At 47.9% G+C, this 22182-nt stretch overlaps 1 protein-coding gene across 2 annotated transcripts in view; it reads right to left on the reverse strand.

Annotated features, from left to right (window-relative positions):
* Nucleotides 1-21793, reverse strand: part of Prkcb (protein kinase C beta) — a 333907-nt gene extending 312114 nt beyond the window's left edge. Inside the window, exons 1-2 of one of the 2 annotated variants that reach the window (XM_028867864.1) lie at nucleotides 21407-21793; nucleotides 20393-20424 (exon numbers count right to left, since the gene is read on the reverse strand). In XM_028867864.1, coding sequence (XP_028723697.1) covers nucleotides 20393-20424; nucleotides 21407-21579 — 205 coding nt within the window. In that variant the 5' untranslated portion in view covers nucleotides 21580-21793. The remainder of the gene's footprint in view (nucleotides 1-20392; nucleotides 20425-21406) is intronic. The other variant, XM_028867863.2, reaches the window with a different exon arrangement.
* Nucleotides 21794-22182: the final 389 nt, after the last annotated feature.

Genomic DNA, 22182 nt, shown 5'->3' on the forward strand with positions numbered 1-22182 from the left:
CTGCACTTTTCACAACCTGCACTCACGGCTTTGTTAGTTACGTTGTTGTTTGCTTGTACATTGATTGTTTGGTCTCACCTGGACTATAAGTTCCATGAGAAACCAGGACTTGACCTCTCTTGCTCACTGCAGTGGCTCTGGGATCTGGCACACAGTAGATGCTTTTCTAGTGCTGTTCTGTGAATGTTTTTAACCTGGAAAATGAGAATGCCTCCTGAAATAGAGCAAGAAGCTTGATAGTGGGACCTGGCAGGAGATACAGCTTCCTGATGGAGATGGTGTCTAGGAAAGAGGGCAAGAAAGGACTAGCCTGGAAAAGCCACTCCTGTTCCCAGTGAGCTTTCAGTCTTGAGATTTTACCAGGATTCTTTGCGGTGTGACTCTGTGGGCTGCTTACACGGTCCAGCTCCCACGCCAATGGCCCTTCCGTGGGAAAGGACACCTTTATCAGGCCCTTCAGCTTAGCTGTGGTGATTCTCTCTATTAGTGACTGGCTGGTACAGAAATACGTGCTGCAACTTCCTCTTTTATTTAAAAAGGGCGGGGGCGGGGGGTGGGGTGGGGCTGACCTCTGAACTTCCTCCTATTAACCACAACTTACTACTGACTTTTACTTAGGTGAAGACGCTGTCAAATAAACAATAACCAGCCTCCTTGTTGGCACTGACAGCAAGTTTCTATCCAAAATTCTCTCTGAAATAGTGTTTACTGCCTGCAACCTTTAGTTAGTAAAGGAACCTGTCCAGCAGTTCTCACTGGAAAGGAGTAAAACCTGACTCAAGGCCACTGTGAAATCACCCAGCTGGGCTGCGGGCTGACATGGTACACAGAGCAGGCACTTCCCATATAAGACTGAGGCCAAGCTGCCCTTGATTCTTAACCATGTGTCCACTGTCGGAGTCCCTGGGCAGAGGCTCTGTTCACTAGCTTGGTGGCAAGGGGAGCAACTTAACCGCCTGAGCATCAATGTCCCCAAGAAAGAGCTTGTTTCTTGTATGGTCAAGCAAGATTCAGCCAGATCCGGTCTCTCTGTGAGGAGCAAACACAAACTGTAAGCATTTTTTTTTTTTTTTCAAGAAAGCAGGTCCTGAAGGGAATGTAGAAACGGGAAGGAGGGGGTGACAGCTTTACAGTGTTTAACCCTGAAAACAGACTGCGGTCAGCAGCTAAAGCTCCAGGTTGAAAAGATAAAAATAAAACCTAAAACAGCTCGGCAGAGGAGACGGCTCAGTCTGTAGAGCGTGCAGCACACGGGCATGAGGACCCAGTTGGATCTCCACACTCACACGAAAGCCCAAAGCCGGCCTTGAAGATGCGTCTTTGTTAGCTCAGCCCTGAAGAGGCAGATCTGAGGAGGCAGTCCCTGGCCAACTGACTTAGGCTACATGAAAAGACTCTGTCTCTAAAAACAAGGTAGATGTCACCTGAGAAACAAAACCTGAGGTTATCTTCCGGCATCCACATGCATGTGCACACCACACACGCGTACACACGCATGAACACATAGAATTAATTTTTTTTTTCTAATGTTCTGGAATGCAGAAGAAAAAGACCGATTTCAGGTCTCCAATAGCTGCTGGAACATGAGGAGGGAATCCAAAAATAACACAAAAAGAAAAACATATCAGAGTCTGTGTGCAACCCTACCCAAGAGTCCAGTGAACTCCTGAACCGTGTGTGCATGAGGCAGCCTTGAAGAAGACCAGGATATAACTCAAAACAGAGTTGACATCTGAGCTGATGTTCCAGAGACAAACTACTGTTTAGTCAAGCCAATGGCCAACTAAAGAATCAAATAAATAAATAAACCAACACTCTTCACAGACATACAACAAAATCCAGAAGCTCCACAATCCAGAGTATTCACAATGTCTAGTGTGCAATGTAAAATTACTTGACATATGAAAAATATCTAAGAAGAGATGATTCAACTTCAAGGGACAGTTAATCAAACAGGAGGCAGGGAGAGGGCCATATAAAAAGAGGACATATAAAAAGCCCTCTTGTTATACTGCAACAACCATTTGAAACTGCAGGAGAGACATTACATTCTGCTGCAAGTGACAGGAAGCTCTTCTTGAAATGACTCAAGCACTAAGAGAATTAATTTTCCAACAAACAAAATTTTGAGGCAGTTTCTCTCCGCCTTTCCTCACTTCCGCTTGGCATGCTAACCTTGTCCCTCCTGACAACAGACCTGCCACAGCTCTATGCATAACATAGGTATGACAGGAAGTTCTTAGAACAAGTCCTTGATCCCACCTGCCCCTCTTTTCTCCTTTGTGCATCAACCTCTAACATATAGTTCTTATATGTATTGTCGCCTTTGAAGGGCCAAGAAAAGAGACTTCATCGAAGCACAAAACGATTTCTGACCACCCTGTTAGGCACCTGATTACATCAACTCTGGAAGGAAATTCCTCCTGTGTTCGTAACAGCCAAGGGATACTTAAATAAATGAAAAATTTTTAAACATTAGAATTGGAGAGCTGGTAACATTTTCTATAAATAGAACACAAGCACCAAAAAAAAAAAAAATAATGAAAATGATAATTAAATTCCCACTAGGAGTGTGGAGGCCCCCGACTCTAACTCCAACACTCACGGGCAGGACAATTGCAGATTCCAAGCCACTCTGAGCTACATAATGAGTTCTTGTCTCAAAAAGACAAATGCAGAGAGGTGGGGAAAGAGGGAGGTAGGGGGAGAAGAAGAGGAGAAGGAGGAAACAGCCTTAAAATATGTTAACTCCAAACTCTGGCTTTTCCCTTACTGCCTAGAAGAATTGCTTTTAATTAAATACTATGTAAGCTCATGTTCTTTAATGTCACACTCCATCCAAATCCTTGAGTACCTCCAGGAATATGGCTTAGATATTTTTAAATATGCCTTTGTATGTTAGTTACTTTCATACCTATATCTCCGCAGTCACATGCAGAATCAGCACAAGAGAGCTAAGGTATTTGCGCTCACAGTTTCTGAGCACTCCAGTTCCATCATGGCGGGGGAGGCAAAGCTTGTATTTTACAACTTGTATTTTAACTCTCAGATTGTTGCTTCCTGATTTGCTTCCCATTGCCTCTGGACACAGATGAGCTGGGCATACCACAGGTGTCTCAGATTTACATTCTCAATGCAGAAATCAGTGCTCTTCCTCCAGCTTTCCCCTCTTTTTACAGCTGCTCGGGACCCTCTTCATCAAGTACCCAAGTCAGGCTCCTTTAGCCGCCATTCTGCCTCAGCAGGAGCGCCTTCATATTTGATCCCAACCACTCTGTATGGTTGATCTTGCCCTTATCATTCACACAGGAGAAGAATAAGGAAGCTGGGGGTGAGAAATCTGCATCAGGTCACAGATTTGAATTCAGACTTAATTGCTCCTTTTTTTTCCTACTTCAGGGGTTCCTCAGTCAATAATTTCTCACCAGAGCTCTAACCCTCTCTCCTTGACAGTGCATCCCCACCTGCAAACTCTCCTCCACCTTCCTCAAGCCTCTCCCCATTCAGTTTCTTAACTTTCCCTTCTCACCTGACTTAAAACTCCGTCTGGGCCAGCAAGATGGCTCAGGGAGCTGGGCACTAGTGGTGCATGCCTTTAATCCCAGCACTGGGGAGGCAGGGCCAAGCGGATCTCTGTGAGTTCGAGGCCAGCCTGGTCTACAGAGCAAGATCCAGGACAGGCACCAAAACTACACAGAGAAATCCTGTCTTGAAAAACAAAAACAAAAAACAAAGATGTCTCAGTGGGTAAAGGTGCTTGCTGGCAAGGCTGATGTCCTGGGTTTGATCTCTGGGTCCCACATGGTGAAGAAAAAAAGAACAATCTCCACAAGTTTCCTTCTGACTTCCACATGACTGTCACAGCACATGCGTGTGCACACGCAAAAACAAACAAATAAATGAATGAATAATAAATAAATAAAACTAAAATGTAATGAAAAAGATCTCGGTCTCTAACCTTGAAGGCAGCTGAGCTCACCTTTGAACCTAGACGTCATTTTGTCAAGGTTGCCTACATGCTTTCTCTCTACCCGTCAAAATCTCCCCAAGTCAGCCTTCCCCAAGATCGTCGGCCACTTCCCTTCACCCAGTATTTCCTCCACCTTGCTTCTCCCCCTGCCTTGCCCGCCATTTCTCCTCTCTCTCACACTGCTCCTCCTCCTCCTCCTCCTCCTCCTCCTCCTCCTCCTCCTCCTCCTCCTCAAACCTCAGGTGCCAACTTAGGCTCCGTGCCAGCCTCCCTGGGAGCCTGAGAAGCGAGCTGTGCCCTTCCCTCTGCCCCTCTCCTCCTAGCAGTGACGCTGTGCTGTAGATGCCTGGTTTATGGGCCTGTCCACCAGCCGGCCTGAGGGCAGAAGGGTACATTTCATGCCTTCCTCCCCCTATACATCCATCACCAGGTGGGTGAACATGCCCTGTGCTACCAGTCCCGTGTTGTTGTGGGTAGATTTGGAGAATGATCTTAGCCTTCTCAGATCAGATCCCACACCCTCCTATGCTACCTCCCAAAGCCTAGCCAAAGACTCCCACTAGCAGAGCAAGCAAACCTGTGAGTCTAGAACGGTGGCGGCCTGGGTTGGTCACTCTGTTCACACACAGCCTCAATTAATGATGGTTCAGTTTACGGAGGGAGGTTGTTCTACTTCGTGTTCATACAAAAGCAATCGTGCATTCACTAAAACCACATTTTGAATTTTGAACTCTTGTTGTTGTTTTGTTTTTGTCCAGAATATGTAGATACGATGCTGGGGAAACAGGCGAGACAGTGTACTGTTTGCTAAGCTGTGCCGTTTCATAAATTAATGGTACTGACTTTCAACTCCGGAGTATTTTCGAATCACAAGGGGTTTATTGAGATGTAACCCCTTCATAAGTCAAAAAAGTCTGTCCTTCTTAGCTCTGAGGCCCCGGGCAGGCCACTTAACACCTCTTGACCGCAACTGCTTTGTAGAATTAATAACGGACTTGCCTCCTGGAGTGCTGTGGGTCTCCAATGAGGTATGTGAAGCATCCAGTTCAGCTCAGCTCTGCAGGGAAGTATTAGGTTCCACTGAAGTGCCTACTGTGTGTAATCCCTTTCCTCCCAAATGACTCAGGGACTTGCAGGGCCTCAAGCTCCCCTCCAACTCAGACTCTAACTCAAAGAAACTTGAATTCAGTCTGGGCTCTGCAGCTGATTTAAGAAATTCTTATCTTCTCTGAGCCAATGTCCTCATCTGTGAATGGGGATAATATCACTGGCACATCTTAGTGAAAGGTGAACACTCACGGGGGGGGGGGGGGGGGGGGGGGTAGAATTTGTGAAATGATCAGCTCATCAAAAGGACTCAAACATTAGGAGTGCCACCATCATTGTCACCATCATCACCACCATCATCATTATTACGATCATCACCACCAGCATCAGCATCAGCAGCATCACCATCATCACCACCATCAGCAGCAGCAGCATCACCATAGTGACTACCACTATGATTATTGTCATCCTTGGTTCCAGAGTGCTACCTTCCTTTTGAACAGTCCTGAACCTGAGTCTGTTTGGATCATAGCTGTACATAAGCTTGGAAAAATCTCTCAAGTCTTCGTACTTCCATCTTCTCAGCCTCTACTGAGAACAGTAGCAGCGGCTGCTGCATGGGGCTCTTGTGCCGATGAAATGAGTTAATATATGTAAAGTACTTAGAACAGTGCCAGGCACATAGTGAGCACCCGGTAAATGTCAGCTTGAGTCAGCAGCATTAGGAATCTTACTTGAAGATGTCCAGGAAACGGAAAATTCCTTTGGCTTATCTGCCCAACAAATTGAGGCCCTTCTAGGGACTGCAATCTCTCTCTCTCTCTCTCTCTCTCTCTCTCTCTCTCTCTCTCTCTCTCTCTCTCTCTCTCTCTCCCTCTCTCTCTCTCCCTCTCTCTCTCCACTCTCTCTCTCTCCACTCTCTCTCTTTCTTCCTCTCTCTCTCCCTCTCTCTCTCTCCACCCTCTCTTCCTCTCAGTCTCTCTCTCTCCACCCTCTCTTCTCTCTCACTCCTCTCTCTCCACCCTCTTTCTCTTCCTCTCTTTCTCCCTCTCCCCCCACATCAACCCTCCCAACACTGATGCAATTTTTTTTTCTTGGACTTGACTTTTTGTCCCATCTGCAGCACTCTGGCCCCCTATGGCCCATGGGCCCCAAATCAGAGAAAGCCAGAAGGGAAAGAGAATGAGGCCAGCTGTCATTTGGACTGCCACCTACCCAGGGACAGCAGAGACTATAAACACACACTGAATTCCAGCTCTTGGCAGTCCCAGCTGGAGGCAATCCTCTGCAGAGTCCCACCATAGGGATCTGACCCACCTTGATGCTGGCACCACACCTCCCCACTGCTCTGTGCACCCCCTACACACCTCCTCCTCCCTCCCTCTCTCTGTGAAGGCTCTGCTTATAAAACACTCCTTTTTCAGCCCGCATTATCCCAGATAAAGCAGTTCCTTCTCTCTGCAGTCTCAAGGGCCACCTCTTGACACAGCAATCTGACACTTCACCCCAATGGCAGGTCAGGCCAGGCAGTTCTACCAAAACCATTCATTTCATGTGTAAAAATGTCATATACTATACTTAACATTCTATTTGGAAAAAAATAACTTTGTCTGTGATATGTTAATGCTCAAGGAAGATAACCAAAATGATCTTGGGATACTATGTTAGAGTGAGAAGGAAACTTCTCATTATGAAGAATTCAAAACAATGCATTTACATCCCTAAAAAATAAATTAGACATCCACAGTCCATGGGCCAACTTCATGAGCCTCCGAGGCTTCTTCTTCATGCTCTTCACGGTGACTTTCAAACCATGTTGTCTATCCCCACGGTCAGAAACACCATTTACATTTGACCCAGTTCCCCCACGCCTGCATATGAAAACACAGTATAAAAGATTCATGCGCCCATACTTACTCTTCCTGAGGCTGATGAATTCTGATATTTTCTATTCTAATTTTTCATAGTGTACATGACTTACTAAGTTGCTTTCATGGCCCTCCAGTGAGCGATAAACCACAGTGGTGAAAATCAAATGCAGGAGAGGGGCTGGGGAGGCAGCCCAGCTGGCAAAATGCTTGTTGTACAAGCACGAGGGCCTGAGTCCAAGCCTCTGAGCCCCTGTGAGAAAGCGGGGTGTGGCGGGGTGTCCTTGTAATCCCACTGCTAGGGGAACGGAGACACTGGCGAGGATCCCTGAGGCTCACTGGCCGGCCAGCCCATCCTAATCAGTGAGCCCCAGGCTAGAGAGAGACTGACTCAAATCAACCGAAGTTGACTGTGGCTGAGGAGGTTGTCCTCTGTCATCCACACACACAGGTACCCACCGTCTCTGGGGATGTGTTTGCTTGTTTGCTTGTTTTTAAACAGAATCTCACTAAACAGTCAAGACTGACATCAAACTTTCGATCCTACTTCCTCAGCTTCTCAAGGCCTGAGGTTTTATAGATATATAGTGTCCCCACAACTGGTAAATTTATCTTTTGTGCGTGTGTGTGTGTGTGTGTGTGTGTGTGTGTGTGTGTGTGTGTGTGTGTTGCTAGAGATCAAACACAGGATTGTCTGTATTCTGGGCAAGTAATCTACCATTCAGTTAATATTCTCATTCACCCCTGCCCAATACACGCACTCTGCCTTCGCTCTGACAAAATTCCAGCTTTGGAACCAGCTTTGTCTCCTACTACAATGACTGCACCACCTCTCTTTCTTACTTCCCCAGTGCCTTATGGGCGCCAACCTCAAGAGTTATCTATCCAGTAAACTACCCTCGAGCAGTCGTCATCAATGACACCAGTCAGGGGGTGTGGGAGGAGAGCTGAGACTAGTGCCTGTTAGGACATCTTCACAAGGACATTTTGAGACCATCTCCATCTTTTCTGTCCTAAGATACAGTGAGCAATCATATGTTCTCTGTATGTCCCTGTCTCATCTAACCCAGTGGTACCCTGGGAAAGGAGAATGTGACATTATCTTCATTTCACAGAAAAAAAAAAAAAAAAAAAAAAAAAAAAAAAAACCCTAAAGATTGCAAGTGAGTAAAGTACCCAAGGCCCTGCATGTGATCAGTGAAGAAGGTGAGGTATGAAACCATGCTCTTAAGCAGTGTGTCATGAGACCATGTCTGCATCCCCTGGTTCTACAGTCCCACCAGGTATCACACATATTCCCTTGTATGTCTGCCTCCGTCTTGGATCTCTCTGTCCTCAAAAACAGAGGCACTGTCCTCCTTTCTCTGATTCTCACACTCTTGATGAAGTGCCAAATGTTTGGGGGTAATTGATTGTAGAACCCAGGGATGCAGTGGTAAAGGTGGTCCTATTCAATGTACTACCCTTGGCTGTACTCTTAACATACAGCATCGCACTTGGCTCCATCAGTCCCCTGTAAGGACCATTATTACCAGGTATGAGCAGTAAGCATTATATACTGTGGCCTGCTGGAGGCCCAAGTTCATTTCAGGAAACCAAACACTGAACATGTTTTAGAGACACATTAAAATTGGTGTGCTAGATTCCAAAGACATCCCAAATTATTCACAGTCCCCCCCCCATCAAAAGGAAGAATCTATTCTCTCTTCTATTTCTTCCTTTATTTCTAGAGCAAGCTGACAATTCCCTTCTGCTAAGAGAAGCCCCACAGCCACTTTTGAATGTAACCTCAACTCATGTGTGGGGAATGCATCCACCACCACATGCCTAAGCTAAGACTCCCATATCCCAAGCATCCTAACTGAGGTCCAACTACATGGATAAGACCAGCCAAGAACACACAGACCACCCAGCTGAGCCCAACCCAAATTAATGACCCCAGGAAGTAGTGCTCAGTAAAATCATTTTTAGTTTACCTACTAATCTTTGCTATGCAATAGTGAATCACTGATTTGAGAGGTTGGCAGGTTGCTTGCATACAAAGAACAATGAATAAAAGCAAAGAACCTACAGGTACTCTTGCCCAACCCTGAACTGGATCATAGTGTTCAGGATGCCCTAAACAAGCAAGAATCCTAGTTGATAAGGACTAGAGAGATGCCTCAGTAGTTGAGAGCATGTAGCACTCTTACAGAAGGACCAGTACTGACATCAGTTAGCTCATAACCACCTGTAACACCAGTGCCATGTAATCTGACGCCCTCTTCTGGCCTCCATGGACATCTGCATGCACATGCATCTACACATACACACACCATTAAAAATAAAGTAAATCTTCTTTTTAAGACCCAGTTTATTGAGAGAAGCAGAAATTCTAACAAGAACCAGATTGTTCTGACGACTAAAACCAAGAACACTACTTTATCTCACTCTTAATAGACAGACAGAACTCACTTTCCCCACAAAGTGCACCAGAAAAGGTGAAGAGGTGTACAGTTTCACATCACAGTTTGACTGGTCAAGTGAGAGAGAAAACTGAATTCACAGTCCCAAAGGAAAGAAAAGGAAACCATCCATGGCTTTGGAGGCCGAGGAAGGGTTGGACGAACCCCTGTTTCCTTTCACTCCCAGAGACAGAGCTGATCACTCTGCTCCCTCCCCATGCCCATGCTCACCCCCTGCACCCAGAGTGCCCCTGTGCCTGAGTTCTGACCCACAGAAAGTGAGCAGAAGTAACAGATGTCCCCCCAGACCAGAACGGTTGTGGAATGAATGTGCTTTCTCACACAATCTTACCCCAACCCACTGGTCCAAGGAGAGAGAACTCAGACTCGGGCGGGCGCCCCACATGAAGACTGCCTGGTCAGGATCACCTGCATGGGGAGGGGGGGTCCTCTGATGCAAATGAGATGCAAATTTTCAGTCAAAGCTCAGAGACTTTAAGGTTTATCTATTACAGTAGCTTTAAGAGATTCCCACTAATGCCTTAACTAATAGAGAGTTTTAAATTTTTAAGTTCTAAATATAGTTTGTGAACTCCAGTTTTCCAAACATTAACAGAACTAAATTATTGGGTGGGAAAATTGTCAGAATGCCCTGGCTTCCTTATTATAGTTTGCAGCCGATAGGCAACATTGAAACAGGAAGCAGATGTCACCCCTAAGAAGACAAACAGCACCATCCTTCAATGGTGATGCCAGAAGGTGCCTGTCTCCCATACAGATGTCACTTCCGTATGCAAAGCTGAAAAGCCCCCACTAACATTTCTCAGGCCCAGCCACAGAAGCTTAGAAGCCTGTGTCTTTTGGCCAAGCGTCATTGGTAGAAACCTGAGGCAGGAGGATTGCAGACTTGAGGTTGGTCTGGGCTAGAAAGACCCTGTCTCCAAAAAAATAAAACAAGGACTTCCAAGATAAAATGGGCGATTGGAAGCTACTTGCGTGTGATGTGGTAAATGAGAAGAGTCGGGATCACAAAGGGTAGCCTGTATCCCAAAGAGAGACAGCTCCCTGGAAATCAGTCACACAGGAGGAGAGCAGACACTGGACAGCATAAACAGACACAGGGAGCTGGGCAAAGGGGTAAGAAGCAGGGTCTCGGGTGCCTCTTCCCGGCAATGGCGGAGAGTCAAAGGCTGTGCAGGAAAGGAGAGTCAGGTGGCCCTGGTCCAAAGAGACCAACAGTCTTACCCAAGGACAAACCTGCAGTTCTCACAAGCCCCAGCCCCACGCTAGCAGTTTCGGAGTGACAGTGACATGTCTGATGTAGCAAGTCAGCAACAGAGATGAGGCACATTTTTCCACTCCTAGCATGTGCCTCAAAGGGCTAGTATCAGAGGCCATATTAAAAGAGATCCTCTTGCTCAAAATTGAACTGTTGGGGAGGGGCGGTTGAGAACAAAGAACAATTACAAGGCAGAGATCCTGGGTTCAGTCTGCCACTGCCTGAGAATGGGAGACAGCGGAGACAGCCCAGGGGAGAAGAGAGTCAGACTGGCTTCAGGAGGTTTGGGCGATGAAGGGCATGACGATGGTGAGTTCAAGGCCAGCCTGGGCTATTTAGTGAGACTCTATCTGAAAAACATAGGGGGGTGGGGATTGCCAGCACAAGGGACAGGAGGCTTTGCAGCACAAACCAAAGTCTTACACATTTCAACTTCCAGCTCACACGTGCTCTTTGCCAGTATCCCCAGCCCACAGGAGACCAAAAGAGTTCATTTGAAGGGTAGAAGAACCTACACTGAAAAGAGCTAGATCCCAGCACTGAGGAGGTAGAGGCAAACGGAGCAGGAGTTCAGACACAGCCTTGGCTACATAGTGAACTGGAGGCCAGTCTGGACTACATGAAACCCTGGCACAAAGAAAGTACCAAGAGAAAAAATGAGAAAGAAAAAGTGAAAAATCGGAAATCTGACATTGAACTGCTATCGATACATTTTCCAAAGTGGGTCAGTGGGCAATTGTGGGTCTCAAATTAACTTTCTGAGATTTTCCCACAAACTAAAGCATTACTAGGCAGAAAGGGGTTTCTTGGAAAGCCGGATGCTCACTCCTGCTCACATCACCCCTCTTGTCCGTGCTCAGCTGCCCTCTCTCAATTCCATCATCAGTTGTAATTGTTGCTACTAACCAGGACAGGGTCAGCAAATCCATCTCCCCCATCACCTTCCTGATAGAGGAGATTCATCCCATCTCCCCAACGACACTATAACCCAGAAAGGACAAGGAAAGGGCCCGAGCAAGAGCAGAAATACCCGCCGTGTATGAATTGCTTTCTGTATGCCATCCAAGATGCCCATGGGACATCTGACTTGAGCCCTGAGTTACTACTCCCCTTTACCCATGAGGAAACAGAAGCCCCAAGAGGCTAAGTCAAGGCCTATAGTAAGAGACCAAGAGTTAAACCAAAGTTCCTCATCTCTTTGGGGGTGCATAGATACACATACACACGCAGGGGTGTGTGTGTGTGTGTGTGTGTGTGTGTGTGTGTGTGTGTGACATGCATGTGGCAGCCAAAGGAGGCTGCCCAGTGTCCTGCTCTGTCACTACTCCACCTTATTCCTTTGAGACGGGGTCTCTCACTGAACCTGGAGCTAGACTGGCAGCCAGCATGCTCCAGAGATCCCCTTGTCCCTTCCCTGTACAATTCTAATGTTACAAGCATTCAAACTCGGTTTCTCATACCTGCACAGCAAGCCTCGTTACTCACAGACCCAATCCTGAACCTCCCCAATCCTGAACCAAAACCTTTTATGCCGCCAACCACCGCACCACCCCACCCCCGCCCCAGCACAGACTTGTCACCATTGCACCACATGTGCTCAATCAGCATGTGCTGGAGGGTGAGTGACAGCAGCAGAGAGAGCGAGCGGGTGGGGTGGGAGTGGGAGGATTCCTTTCAGAGGAAGAATCATTTCTATGGCCTTCTGTGCCGAAGGACGCATTGAGGAAAGGCATCCCTATTGTTAGAACCGCAAAAATAACCTAGTAACCACCCCCAAAAATAGAACAGTCAACAATATGGTGGACATGAAATCCCAAATGTCTCTTTAGGATTCAGAAAAACAGCAGTGGCCCCTCTCTACTCAGCTGACACACCCCGACCGCCCCTCAGTAGCTCTGTCAGCCATCCCAGCTGACCTCCTGCTCCACAAGCCTGGAATTTCAGGATCTGAGTCATGGCTCTGATTGTTTCAAAATGCGTCTCACGCTGGTTGTAAGCCTTTGGCCAGCCACCTCACTCCCCACACACCCACCCCCACATTAAGACAAGGACAACAAGCACTTCCTAGTTGACTAGGAAGTGAGAGGTGTGACCTCCATCTCCCACCAGCTCCGCCCTCACACATCCTTCTTCCTGCTCCATGCAGGTGCCCTGTTCCCTCTCCTCTGTATCTCCACATGTACTCTCTTCTGTCCTCACCTCTTGCCACTCAAGGAACTCCTACTCTTATGGTAAGACTGTTCTCAAATGTCACCTCATCTATGGAGTCTTCTCTACCTCTCCCCAAGGAAGAGCAATATCGCACAAAGTGTCTTTGCACCCTTTGTAGAGCACTTTTGATTACACAGCAGAACTAACTGGTCATGTGATATACCTCCTTCACAGGAATCATCTAGGGTAAGAATCATGTCTTCATTCTCTTCAAAGTCCCTACTGCAACCTAACAGTGTACTGTGTGTTCATTCTACACTGTTTACCATTCTTGCCCTACAATGCAAGTTCCATGAATGTAGGGATTCCACTTTGTTCCTTACTCTACTTCCAGTGCCTAGACCAGCACCTGATACATGGCAGACCTTCAACACACACTTATTAAGTGAATGGGTAGATGGACAGTATTGAGCAATTACTGGGTAGACAATGACTAGATGAGTATTTTCTTCTTTGGATGGTGTTTTACCTGGCCCCAGAAAACAGTCACAGAGAGACAGAATCATGAGTGAGCCAGGCATGGTGGCATGTGCCTGTAGTCCCCCTCGTTCAGGAGGCAGAAGGCTGAGACATCTGGAACACAGAGCTTCCTTCCAGCATGAACACTTCCAGGAAAGACACTGAAGCACCCCTTGTCTGCTCACAAGAAAGTGCAGCTAGTCCTAAATCAAACCCAGAACAGGACTGACTCAACACTGGGTAACAGTGGACAACAAATGAATCATCAAATAAACAGGGTGCTCTGCAGGTATGAACTAAAATACCCTAGGCTCTCATCAAGAATACTCGATGGCTACTTACTTGGTGCATGGATTTGTGTTAGGCATTAAAGACGTGTTAGCACCAAAGTGAAGCCTTCTCCCAAATTAAATCAGAATGATGGGAAGAGAGCTGACAAAGGATCTTTCTCCATATGGGCTTCAATGTTGTTAACTGTGAAACGACTTAAAAAAATAACTTTCAAATGAGGAAGAAATTGTAAGGCAGAGGACTGATACCATACAGCATTTGAGGCAACATGAGCAATCTCAAGTCCATGAAACTGGATTTCAGCCGACAATTCTCCATGATGCCCCGTTCTTACTTTTTATTTATGTTCCCATCTACCAGCTCTGAGTTGTTCTACCTCCCCTGAAGTTGTCTGATTTTGTCTGCTTTAGAACAGCCACCTCAAATCGCCCGCAACCCCTAGACAAAAAGGAAGTCAACTCATTATCCGAGTTACTAAGAGGATCTGGAGCTCACTGGCTGTCACGCTGAGACTCCATCTTGAGGTCTCTTGTCTGAGCACTCCAAGAATGTCATGGAGATAATGTCTCCTGAATATCTTTACACACATCACAATGCAGGTTTTTAGCTGTAGATCCTGGACACCTCAAAATGGAGAGAGAGAATTTGGGCTTCTTAATTCTTAGACCAAAGGACCCCAATTCCATCTTGAAGCATTACATAGGTTAGCCTCTCATGGAACAATCTTGAAGCATCTGGTAGATTTCCACCAAAGTGAAATTAAATGTTGGTTCATTTGTAATAAGTCCTAGCTCTCCTTCCTATACTACCACATCAGGAACCTTCTCAGTAGCATTCACTATTGGGTTCTGTCACCTAAAACCATTCCATACACATAGAACATAATCACTGAATACTTTTTAAAAGAATGCATGGATGGATAGAAGGATCGATGAGTAGAAGGATGGATGCAGGCATGTATGGACATACAACAATTTTCTACAGGATTTTCAAGCAGACATCACATTTCCAAATGTCATATGTAAACACTGTAGATGTTGTGGTCTCTAGTTAAAAAAAAAAAGTCCAATATTCCATCTATGTAATATCACACAACTTCAACTCCGGAGATTGTATGAATGAAGTCAATGATTTCACATTACAATGAATTGGGAAAATGACAAGGGTCCCAGCATTGGAAGGCATCAATCCAGGAAGGTGAACTTTCTAGCCGATCTTCCTGCCTACCAAGAACAAACTGGTCTGCAGAATCTAAAGACCAGATATGAATTTGAAATGGTATGTGATGATTGGACTCTCTTTGTGGCTGAAAAGTTGCGTAATCTCAAAAAAAAATTTTTTTTGAGACAGAGTTTCTCTGTGTAGCCCCGGCTACCCGGAAACTCACTCTGTAGACCAGGCTGGCCTCAAACTCACAGAGCTCCGCCTGCCTCTGCCTCCAGAGTGCTAGGATTAAAGATGTGAGCCACTATCGCTGGTATAGGAATCTATTTTTATGTGTGTGTGCACATGTGGGGTGAGGAGGGAAACAGAGACAGAAAGAAAGAGAAAGGGGGAGAGACAGAGAAAGGAAAATGACTACAATGTCAACACGTATGTAAATCATTTTCTTTTTAAGATTTTTTTAAAATTATCTTTATTTACATGTATGGGGCAGGGCACGTGCATGTGAAGGCAGGTACCTACAGAGACTGGAAGTATAAGATCCCCTGGAGCTGCAGTTACAGCCTGTTGTGAATCACCTGATGTGGGTGATGGGAACCGAACTTGGGCCCTCTGCAAGAGCAGTGCACTTTCTGAACCACTAAGCCATCTCTCCAGCCCTGTAGAAACTACCCTCAAATGCTGAGGGGTCTGACTAGTCACCAACTCTTAGAGTTTTTCTCACTGGCTTAGATGCACTGTCTATGCACTTCACCTGCCCCAGGCAAGACCCAGAGGATCACTAGTCTTGGAAATAATATATTTTTGAATTAGTTTAGAAGAACCTGCATATCATGCCAACCAGATTTCCAAAGGTCACATTTTCCATATTTACTTGGGAAGGTAACTGCTCAGTAACAAGCTTCAGGCACCCCTGGAGGGCTGGACTGCTCAAAATGAATTTTCTGTTGCTTCTCGAACAAATCAGCCCTCCGTTCTCAGCCCCCGGTTAACCCACTTACCAGACTCTTATTTTGATAGAGATATTGAGCCTGAAGTGCTACTTTAGGTGCAAAGAGATCCAAACCATCAAACACAAAACTGCAAAGCTTCTCTGCCTTTTACCTGCATAAAAAACCTGCTAGAACATCATCAGAATCAGGCAACAAGTGAGTGGACTTTGGTTCATAAGTCTCTGGGATCTGTTGTGAGGACTGGGGCAGGGTGGAGGGGTGGTAAGGAGGAGCAGGGTACAGCAGCCGAAGCCACGTCTACCACCCTGCCGTCCGCCTTGCTGATTCTGTTTACTGAGAAAGTTCAACCCAAAATGCTCAGTGTAACAATATAAGTACACAGAGAAAGCTGTGCCCAAAATAAAATTAACCTCTGATTAATGTTTTCTTTATTCTTTTGGTTTTTGAGGTTGGGGATAGAACCCAAGACCTTACACATACTAAGAAAGCATTCTTCTGCTGAGCTGCATCGCAATTCATATTGGTGGTGGTGGTTATTGTTTTAAGTGCATATTCTAATCTGTTTATGTTAACTAGATACTACATTAAACTTGCATTCTATAAAGTTTCTACTGAGGGAAAATAACAGTGGTGGGATTTGTGTGATACTTAGAGTTTGTTTTCTTTCTTTCTTCTTCTTTTTTTAATAATTCAACCAAGAGGCTAAAAACCTGTGTTTTTTAATTCACCCGGGGAAGGGAAAAAGACTTATTCGTTGTAATCATCAATTCTAGTTCTTCATAGTCAGAATATTAGTAGCAAGGGTTTTTTTCTAGAGAATCCAAGGCAAGTTCAGATCTTTCTCATGAGGGAAGCCATGCCCTCTGCGTCCAGACACTGAAGTATATACTTTGATATTACCTAAAGCCTACAGAGAAACCAGCCCATCTGAGCATGTGAAACAAGCACAGTCATTTCGTGCGTTCCAGAGCCAGCTCTGCCCAGCTTTGACACATTTTCCCACCAAGTCAAGTGATGGTGATCACCTTTCTTACAGTTGTTTACATTCACTGTGACCACCTCTCTCTAAATACCTCCTTTGTCCCCCAGCCCTACAAAGCAGACACCAGCTGCCCTGTTTTACCAAGGAGAGTAAAGCTACAGTGTGGGATGGGCTTGCCAAGGTCACACAATGACAGATAGCAGATCAGAGACTGGAGTCCAGCTCTGTGTGATTCCAACCCCGTGCTATAAAAAATCTAGATCTGAACATTTAATGCTTCTCTATTTCTAATGAAGCGACTTCAAAAAAAAAAAAAAAAAAAAAAAAAAAGTTGAATTCCACCCAGTGGTTTGTGTTTTTTCTTTTGTTTTGTTTTTGGGTTTGTGTTAATTACAATTTAATCACAACATGTAGTTTCTGGGTTTCTGTCAAGAATGCCTTGATCTGTCAAGAATGTCTGATCTGTGATATTAGAGATGGGTCCCATTTCTAACCCGAAATATATGCAGTTTCACAAGAGCAATCCTCAGCCCCAATCCTCTGTCACCAGAGGCATTATTATCAAAGAAAGAGGAGGGAGGAGAGGTGAGGTGCTGTGGCAGTTCACCTAGAGCTTTGTCCTTTAGCTGTACGAAAGCAAGAAATCTACTCTTAAGAAAGCATCCCGAGTCTATAAAAATCCATAATTTCCCATGGTTTCTGGATGCACTGACCTGCACCCCCAATTTCCATGACAGCACGCTGGAGCATGAGGGCAGTGGCAAGGGTTTCTCCATCTTGGGACCCTTCCACACCCTCCTACTCCAGAGTACTCAGGCTCTAGCCAATCTGCTTCCACTTTTGAGATGGAAACACGCCTCCCTCAGCTCTTGGCTAGGAATGTGCTGCCCGAGCTAAACACTGCTGCCCTGTAGGTTCCCTTGCAGCAACGTGTGGACATGGCATTAGGTTCTAGCCAACAGACTATGTAAGAGTCTCTCAGGGCCACAGGGTCCCTAAGGGCCACTGAACATGGGTCTTTTGGCTTCATCCCTTTCCTGCTGCCTACTGGCTGAAAGGAGGCCTGCGAACTGGAGAAACAGTATCTTCTTGAACTGTGAGATAACTATTGCTCCCCAGGATGGCAGCACAGTAGACTGAAGGTACCAGGACTCTGGACGGTTGATTTAGGTAAAAGAATAAACCCTGTGCATTTTCTATTAAAATGCTGGTCCTAGTTTAAGTAAATTTATTGTAAGGGAAAATATCAGGCACCAGGCACTGAAAATAATCAGATAAAAGGAGCTTGCCTATGATTCCAGAATTACTCCCAAGCAACGCTGTGTACCAGGGATAAACTCCCTCCCCTCCTTCTGGGATGTACCTCATCCTAAGCAGCTCAGTTCAGGGCCCATCAATCTACCCCACCCCCTCTTCTTCCTCCTACCCACTCCAACTCAGATGGAATAGACTGTCAAAGCAGTAACACAGAGGACCAGATGTTCAGAGATCTAAGGGGTGGAAAACTGAAAAGAAACATGACTTTTGAAATACCTGTCTCTCATCCCTCCCTTTGTCCCTGGGAGTCCAGGGAGTCGGCACACTGGCAAATGCTCCAACCAGCCCCTGAAAGTCTTATCCCCAAAGTTGATCAGACTTCTTGAAAACTTTAATTCTGATTTTGTTCTCATTCTGCCCCCCAAAACACAAAACTTCCTGGGCTTTGGATGAAAGGATCTCCTGCTCCATATGTGCCATCCCCCGCACATTCCAAAGCTGACTTTCCCAGCCATCAATAACAGCAGAGCAGGTGGCACAGGAGAGCCACAGAATCGATGTTTTAAAAAATCACCCCTGACCTCAGCAAGAGACAAAAACAGAAACCAATTCATGGAAGCGAACGGCAACCTCATAGAGACTGCACAGTTCCGACACCCTCAGTATTTTGTTTGAGAAGATGAGAAAGTTCTAGAAAACAATCCAGACTGTGCTTCTGGCCTAACTTGTTGCCACAGGCAGGGGACTCAGGAAGTTCTTCTGTGTGGTGCATAAAACCAAGGCTCCAAATCTTAGCAAAGGAGGTTGGAAAGGTCTAGAAGGTTCCCCCCACCTCACTCCAGAACTCAAATAAGAATCTGCAGCTTAAGGCAGCAGGCCACATACACTGCAGGTCAGCATTCCATGCAAATTACACAGTCACCTCTGCTTGCTGGGGTCTTTTTATGTTTGCTTGCAGAGTAACCTTGAAAGACAGAGCTCTCCTGTGGGCACTAAGACACACTTCAAGCTATTCCACACCCATATGCTTTCTTCTCCAGATTGAAGCCCAGCTTACAGGATGGTGGATGTCAAATTGCCTCTGAGCACACCTGTAATCCCAGCATTTGGGAATCCAAAACAGGAGCATGGAAGAACATCCAGAGGGAGGCCAGTCTGGGCACAAAGTGAGACCGAGAGAGAAGAGAGAAAGGGGAAGGAGAAGGAGACAGAAAGGGGAGGGGAAAGATAGGCGGAGCAAGGAGGGCAGGGGAGGGGGAGGATGGGGGGGTGGAAGGTAGGGGAGGAGAGGAATAAAGAACCATTTCTGACTAAATTCAACCACACCTGGCCTAAAGGGGGAAGGGGGAACAAACCAGCAAATTCAAGTGGGCTAAGGAGATCAGAACTGGGCCAGTACTGTATGGACAGACACAGCGGTAAATGTGTCCTGTCTTGATAAATGGATGCCCTCAGTTCCAAATGATTACTTCAGCATAAAAGTAGAGTCAATGTTCAACAAGTTGAAGCTCTCTCTCTCTCTCTCTCTCTCTCTCTCTCTCTCTCTCTCTCTCTCTCTCTCTCTCTTTCTCTGTGTGTGTGTGTGTGGGGGGGCTTGCAGTTCTAGGATGCTAACACCAAATTCACAAACTATTTATGGCATTCTAAGGGTTAAAGGAGTATACAAGCTAGTCATCTTTGGAGATCCATTTTAAAACCCATCTTTTCCCCTCCCCCGTTTCGGGTGATGCACTCCAGAGCCTCCCTGGCACAAAGCAAGCACTCTCTGGGCAAGCTTCATTGCCTAGCCCACAGTCCATCTTGTAGACAGGAGAGGCCACCAGGTCCCTGATATTTGAAGGGCACCACTAGTTGGAATCCTGGCTCTCAAGCCAGATGCAAGAACCCAGGTAACCAGTCTCTTGGAGTCTTTCCTGTGCCTCCTCAGAAGTTAAAAAGGGCAACCTCAGGCGGGATCTGAGAGGCACCCTATCTGGGACCACCCCTTTCAGAGAGGGAGGAGGCCCGGGGGAAACCACAGTTGCTTTTCTAGGGGACGCGCCATCTGCAGAGGAGGCAGCCACCTGCTGAGACCTCTGCAAAGCAGGGGAAAGAGGCTGAACCTCCTGGGGGGTGAGGAAGAGCCGTGAGCAGGAAGGGGCTAGAATTAGGAAGAGAGGGGTTCCCTCTTCAAGACATTTCCTTACTTAAGCAGGGCTGGCAATTCTAGGAGAATGCCCAGAAGGCAGAGGGATGAATGCACTTTTTGACATTTAGGGCCTTCCAACTCCACTGGCCTTTCCTGGATGGTGCATCATTGGCCCAAACACACACCCCTTAAAAGGACCCTTTGGTGGTGAAGGATTCCTAGCCAAGGAGGTCACTCTGACAGGCAAGATTACTTCATTCTGCCTAACTCAGACATGTCTTTGAAGTCTCTTTTACCCTCTCTTCCCACCATCAGCAACCACAGAGCCCCAGAGCCTACCTTGACACTGGAATCCCTGCTTCCCGAAGCCCCTGTAAAAAGCACAAGGAGGAATATCAGTCTGAGGGGTCCAGTCACCTAATTTCACACAGTAGCCCCCTCCCTTCCCACTGTCCCTCTACCCCAGATGCAATCTCCTAGCTACAGGCCGGTGTCCAAGAGTCTTCCGCCTTGGATGGGATTGTGGGGTACATTGCGGGGGCTTGGCAGTAACCCCCACCCTACATCTCCCCTGCCGTTCCGACAAGACCGCGACCACCAGGTGGCGGGATGCGAAGGTGCATTTCCGTCCGGGTGGGGGCGGAAGGCGGGCTGGATATCTGCCCAAGGAGATGCCGGGAGTACCCTCTGGGAAAGAGAAAAGGAGGATGAGAGGGACTCCTCCGCGGTGGTGTCCCCTGAGAGACTAGGAGAAAGAAAGGTCGCCCTGGAGAGGCAGGGGGAATAAAGGGTCCTGCAGCGACGTGAGGGTGAGAACTGAGGAATAAATGGGGGGGAGGGGGTGCTCAGGACTCTAGGGGCTCAGTAAGTGATAACCCAGGGCGCTACTCTAGGGACACGGAGAGAGGAAGGATGCTCCACGCCCCGGGGAACTAAAGGACACCCCAGGGAGCTGCCCCGGAAAGGAGGGGTGAGGGTTGAAGCGCCTCGAGCCCGGAAGAAGGCAGAAAGATCGGGAACCCCAGGCGAGAAAGACACCCGCGGAGCTGCCCTGCCGAGGAGGAACAGCCACCCTGCGCCCTGAGCCAGGTGTCGAAAAGGCGCCTGCGGCGCTGTCCCTGGGCGCTCAGGCGACAGAGTGCAAGAGGGCAGGAGGCGCCTGGCGGCCAGCCGTCTGGGACCAGAGGACCCGGCACCTGCGGGATTGGTCATCCCAGAGAGCGGGACAGAAGGGACCAGCGGGATGGGGATGGGCACACGGTTCCGCCTCCCCCGGGGGCGGCGAGAGGGGTCCCCACGCGTGTCGCTGCCCTCTGGGGCCCCGGGCAGGTGGCCCGCGCGGCGCGCTCTCACCAGATGAAGTCGGTGCAGTGGCTGCAGAAGGTGGGCTGCTTGAAGAAGCGGGCGGTGAATTTGTGGTTCTTCACCTCGTGCACGTTCTTCTGCCGGAGGGCGCCTTTGCGGGCGAAGCGCACCGTGCTCTCCTCGCCCTCGCTCGGCGGCGGCCCCGCAGCCGGGTCAGCCATCTTGCGCGCGCGGGGACCGGGGGAGCCCCGAGAGGTGGCGGCCCCGGGGCGGCGGGACCGCGGGGCTGCGGGCCCGGAGAGGCGCGGGACTAGGCGGCCGCTGCTGCCGCCCGGGGACCGCGGGGCCGCGCTGCCCCTTCGCGCCGGCTCTGGCGGCGGCCGCGCGCGCGGAGCTGGGCTGTCACTCGCCCAGCTGCTGCCGCTGGTCCAGCTGTGCTTGGCACCGCTGGCCCCAGCTGCGGGGGAGGGAGGCGGAGCCACAGGATAACCCCGCCTCCCTCATTTGCATCGGACCCAGGCCCCGCCCAGAGCCGCCAGTTGCTTTACATATTGGCACCACACACACCACACCACACCACACCACACCACACCACACACACACACACACACACACACACACACACACACACACACACACGCCGGAGACCGCCGGCCTCCCAACCAAGTGTTCTTAGCCGCAGCGCTGCAGCACGGGGACCGCAGACTGCGCTGGACAGACCCGAGCCGCACCCCTAGCACGCTATCCTCGGCCCCAAGTGCATTAAGATGAGCACCTCCCGTGCCCCAGCCAGGACCAAACGCCGCCCCGCCGAAGGGCCTGAG

The sequence above is a fragment of the Peromyscus leucopus genome, chromosome 1 (genome assembly GCF_004664715.2).
Source record: "Peromyscus leucopus breed LL Stock chromosome 1, UCI_PerLeu_2.1, whole genome shotgun sequence".
NCBI lineage: Eukaryota > Metazoa > Chordata > Mammalia > Rodentia > Cricetidae > Peromyscus > Peromyscus leucopus.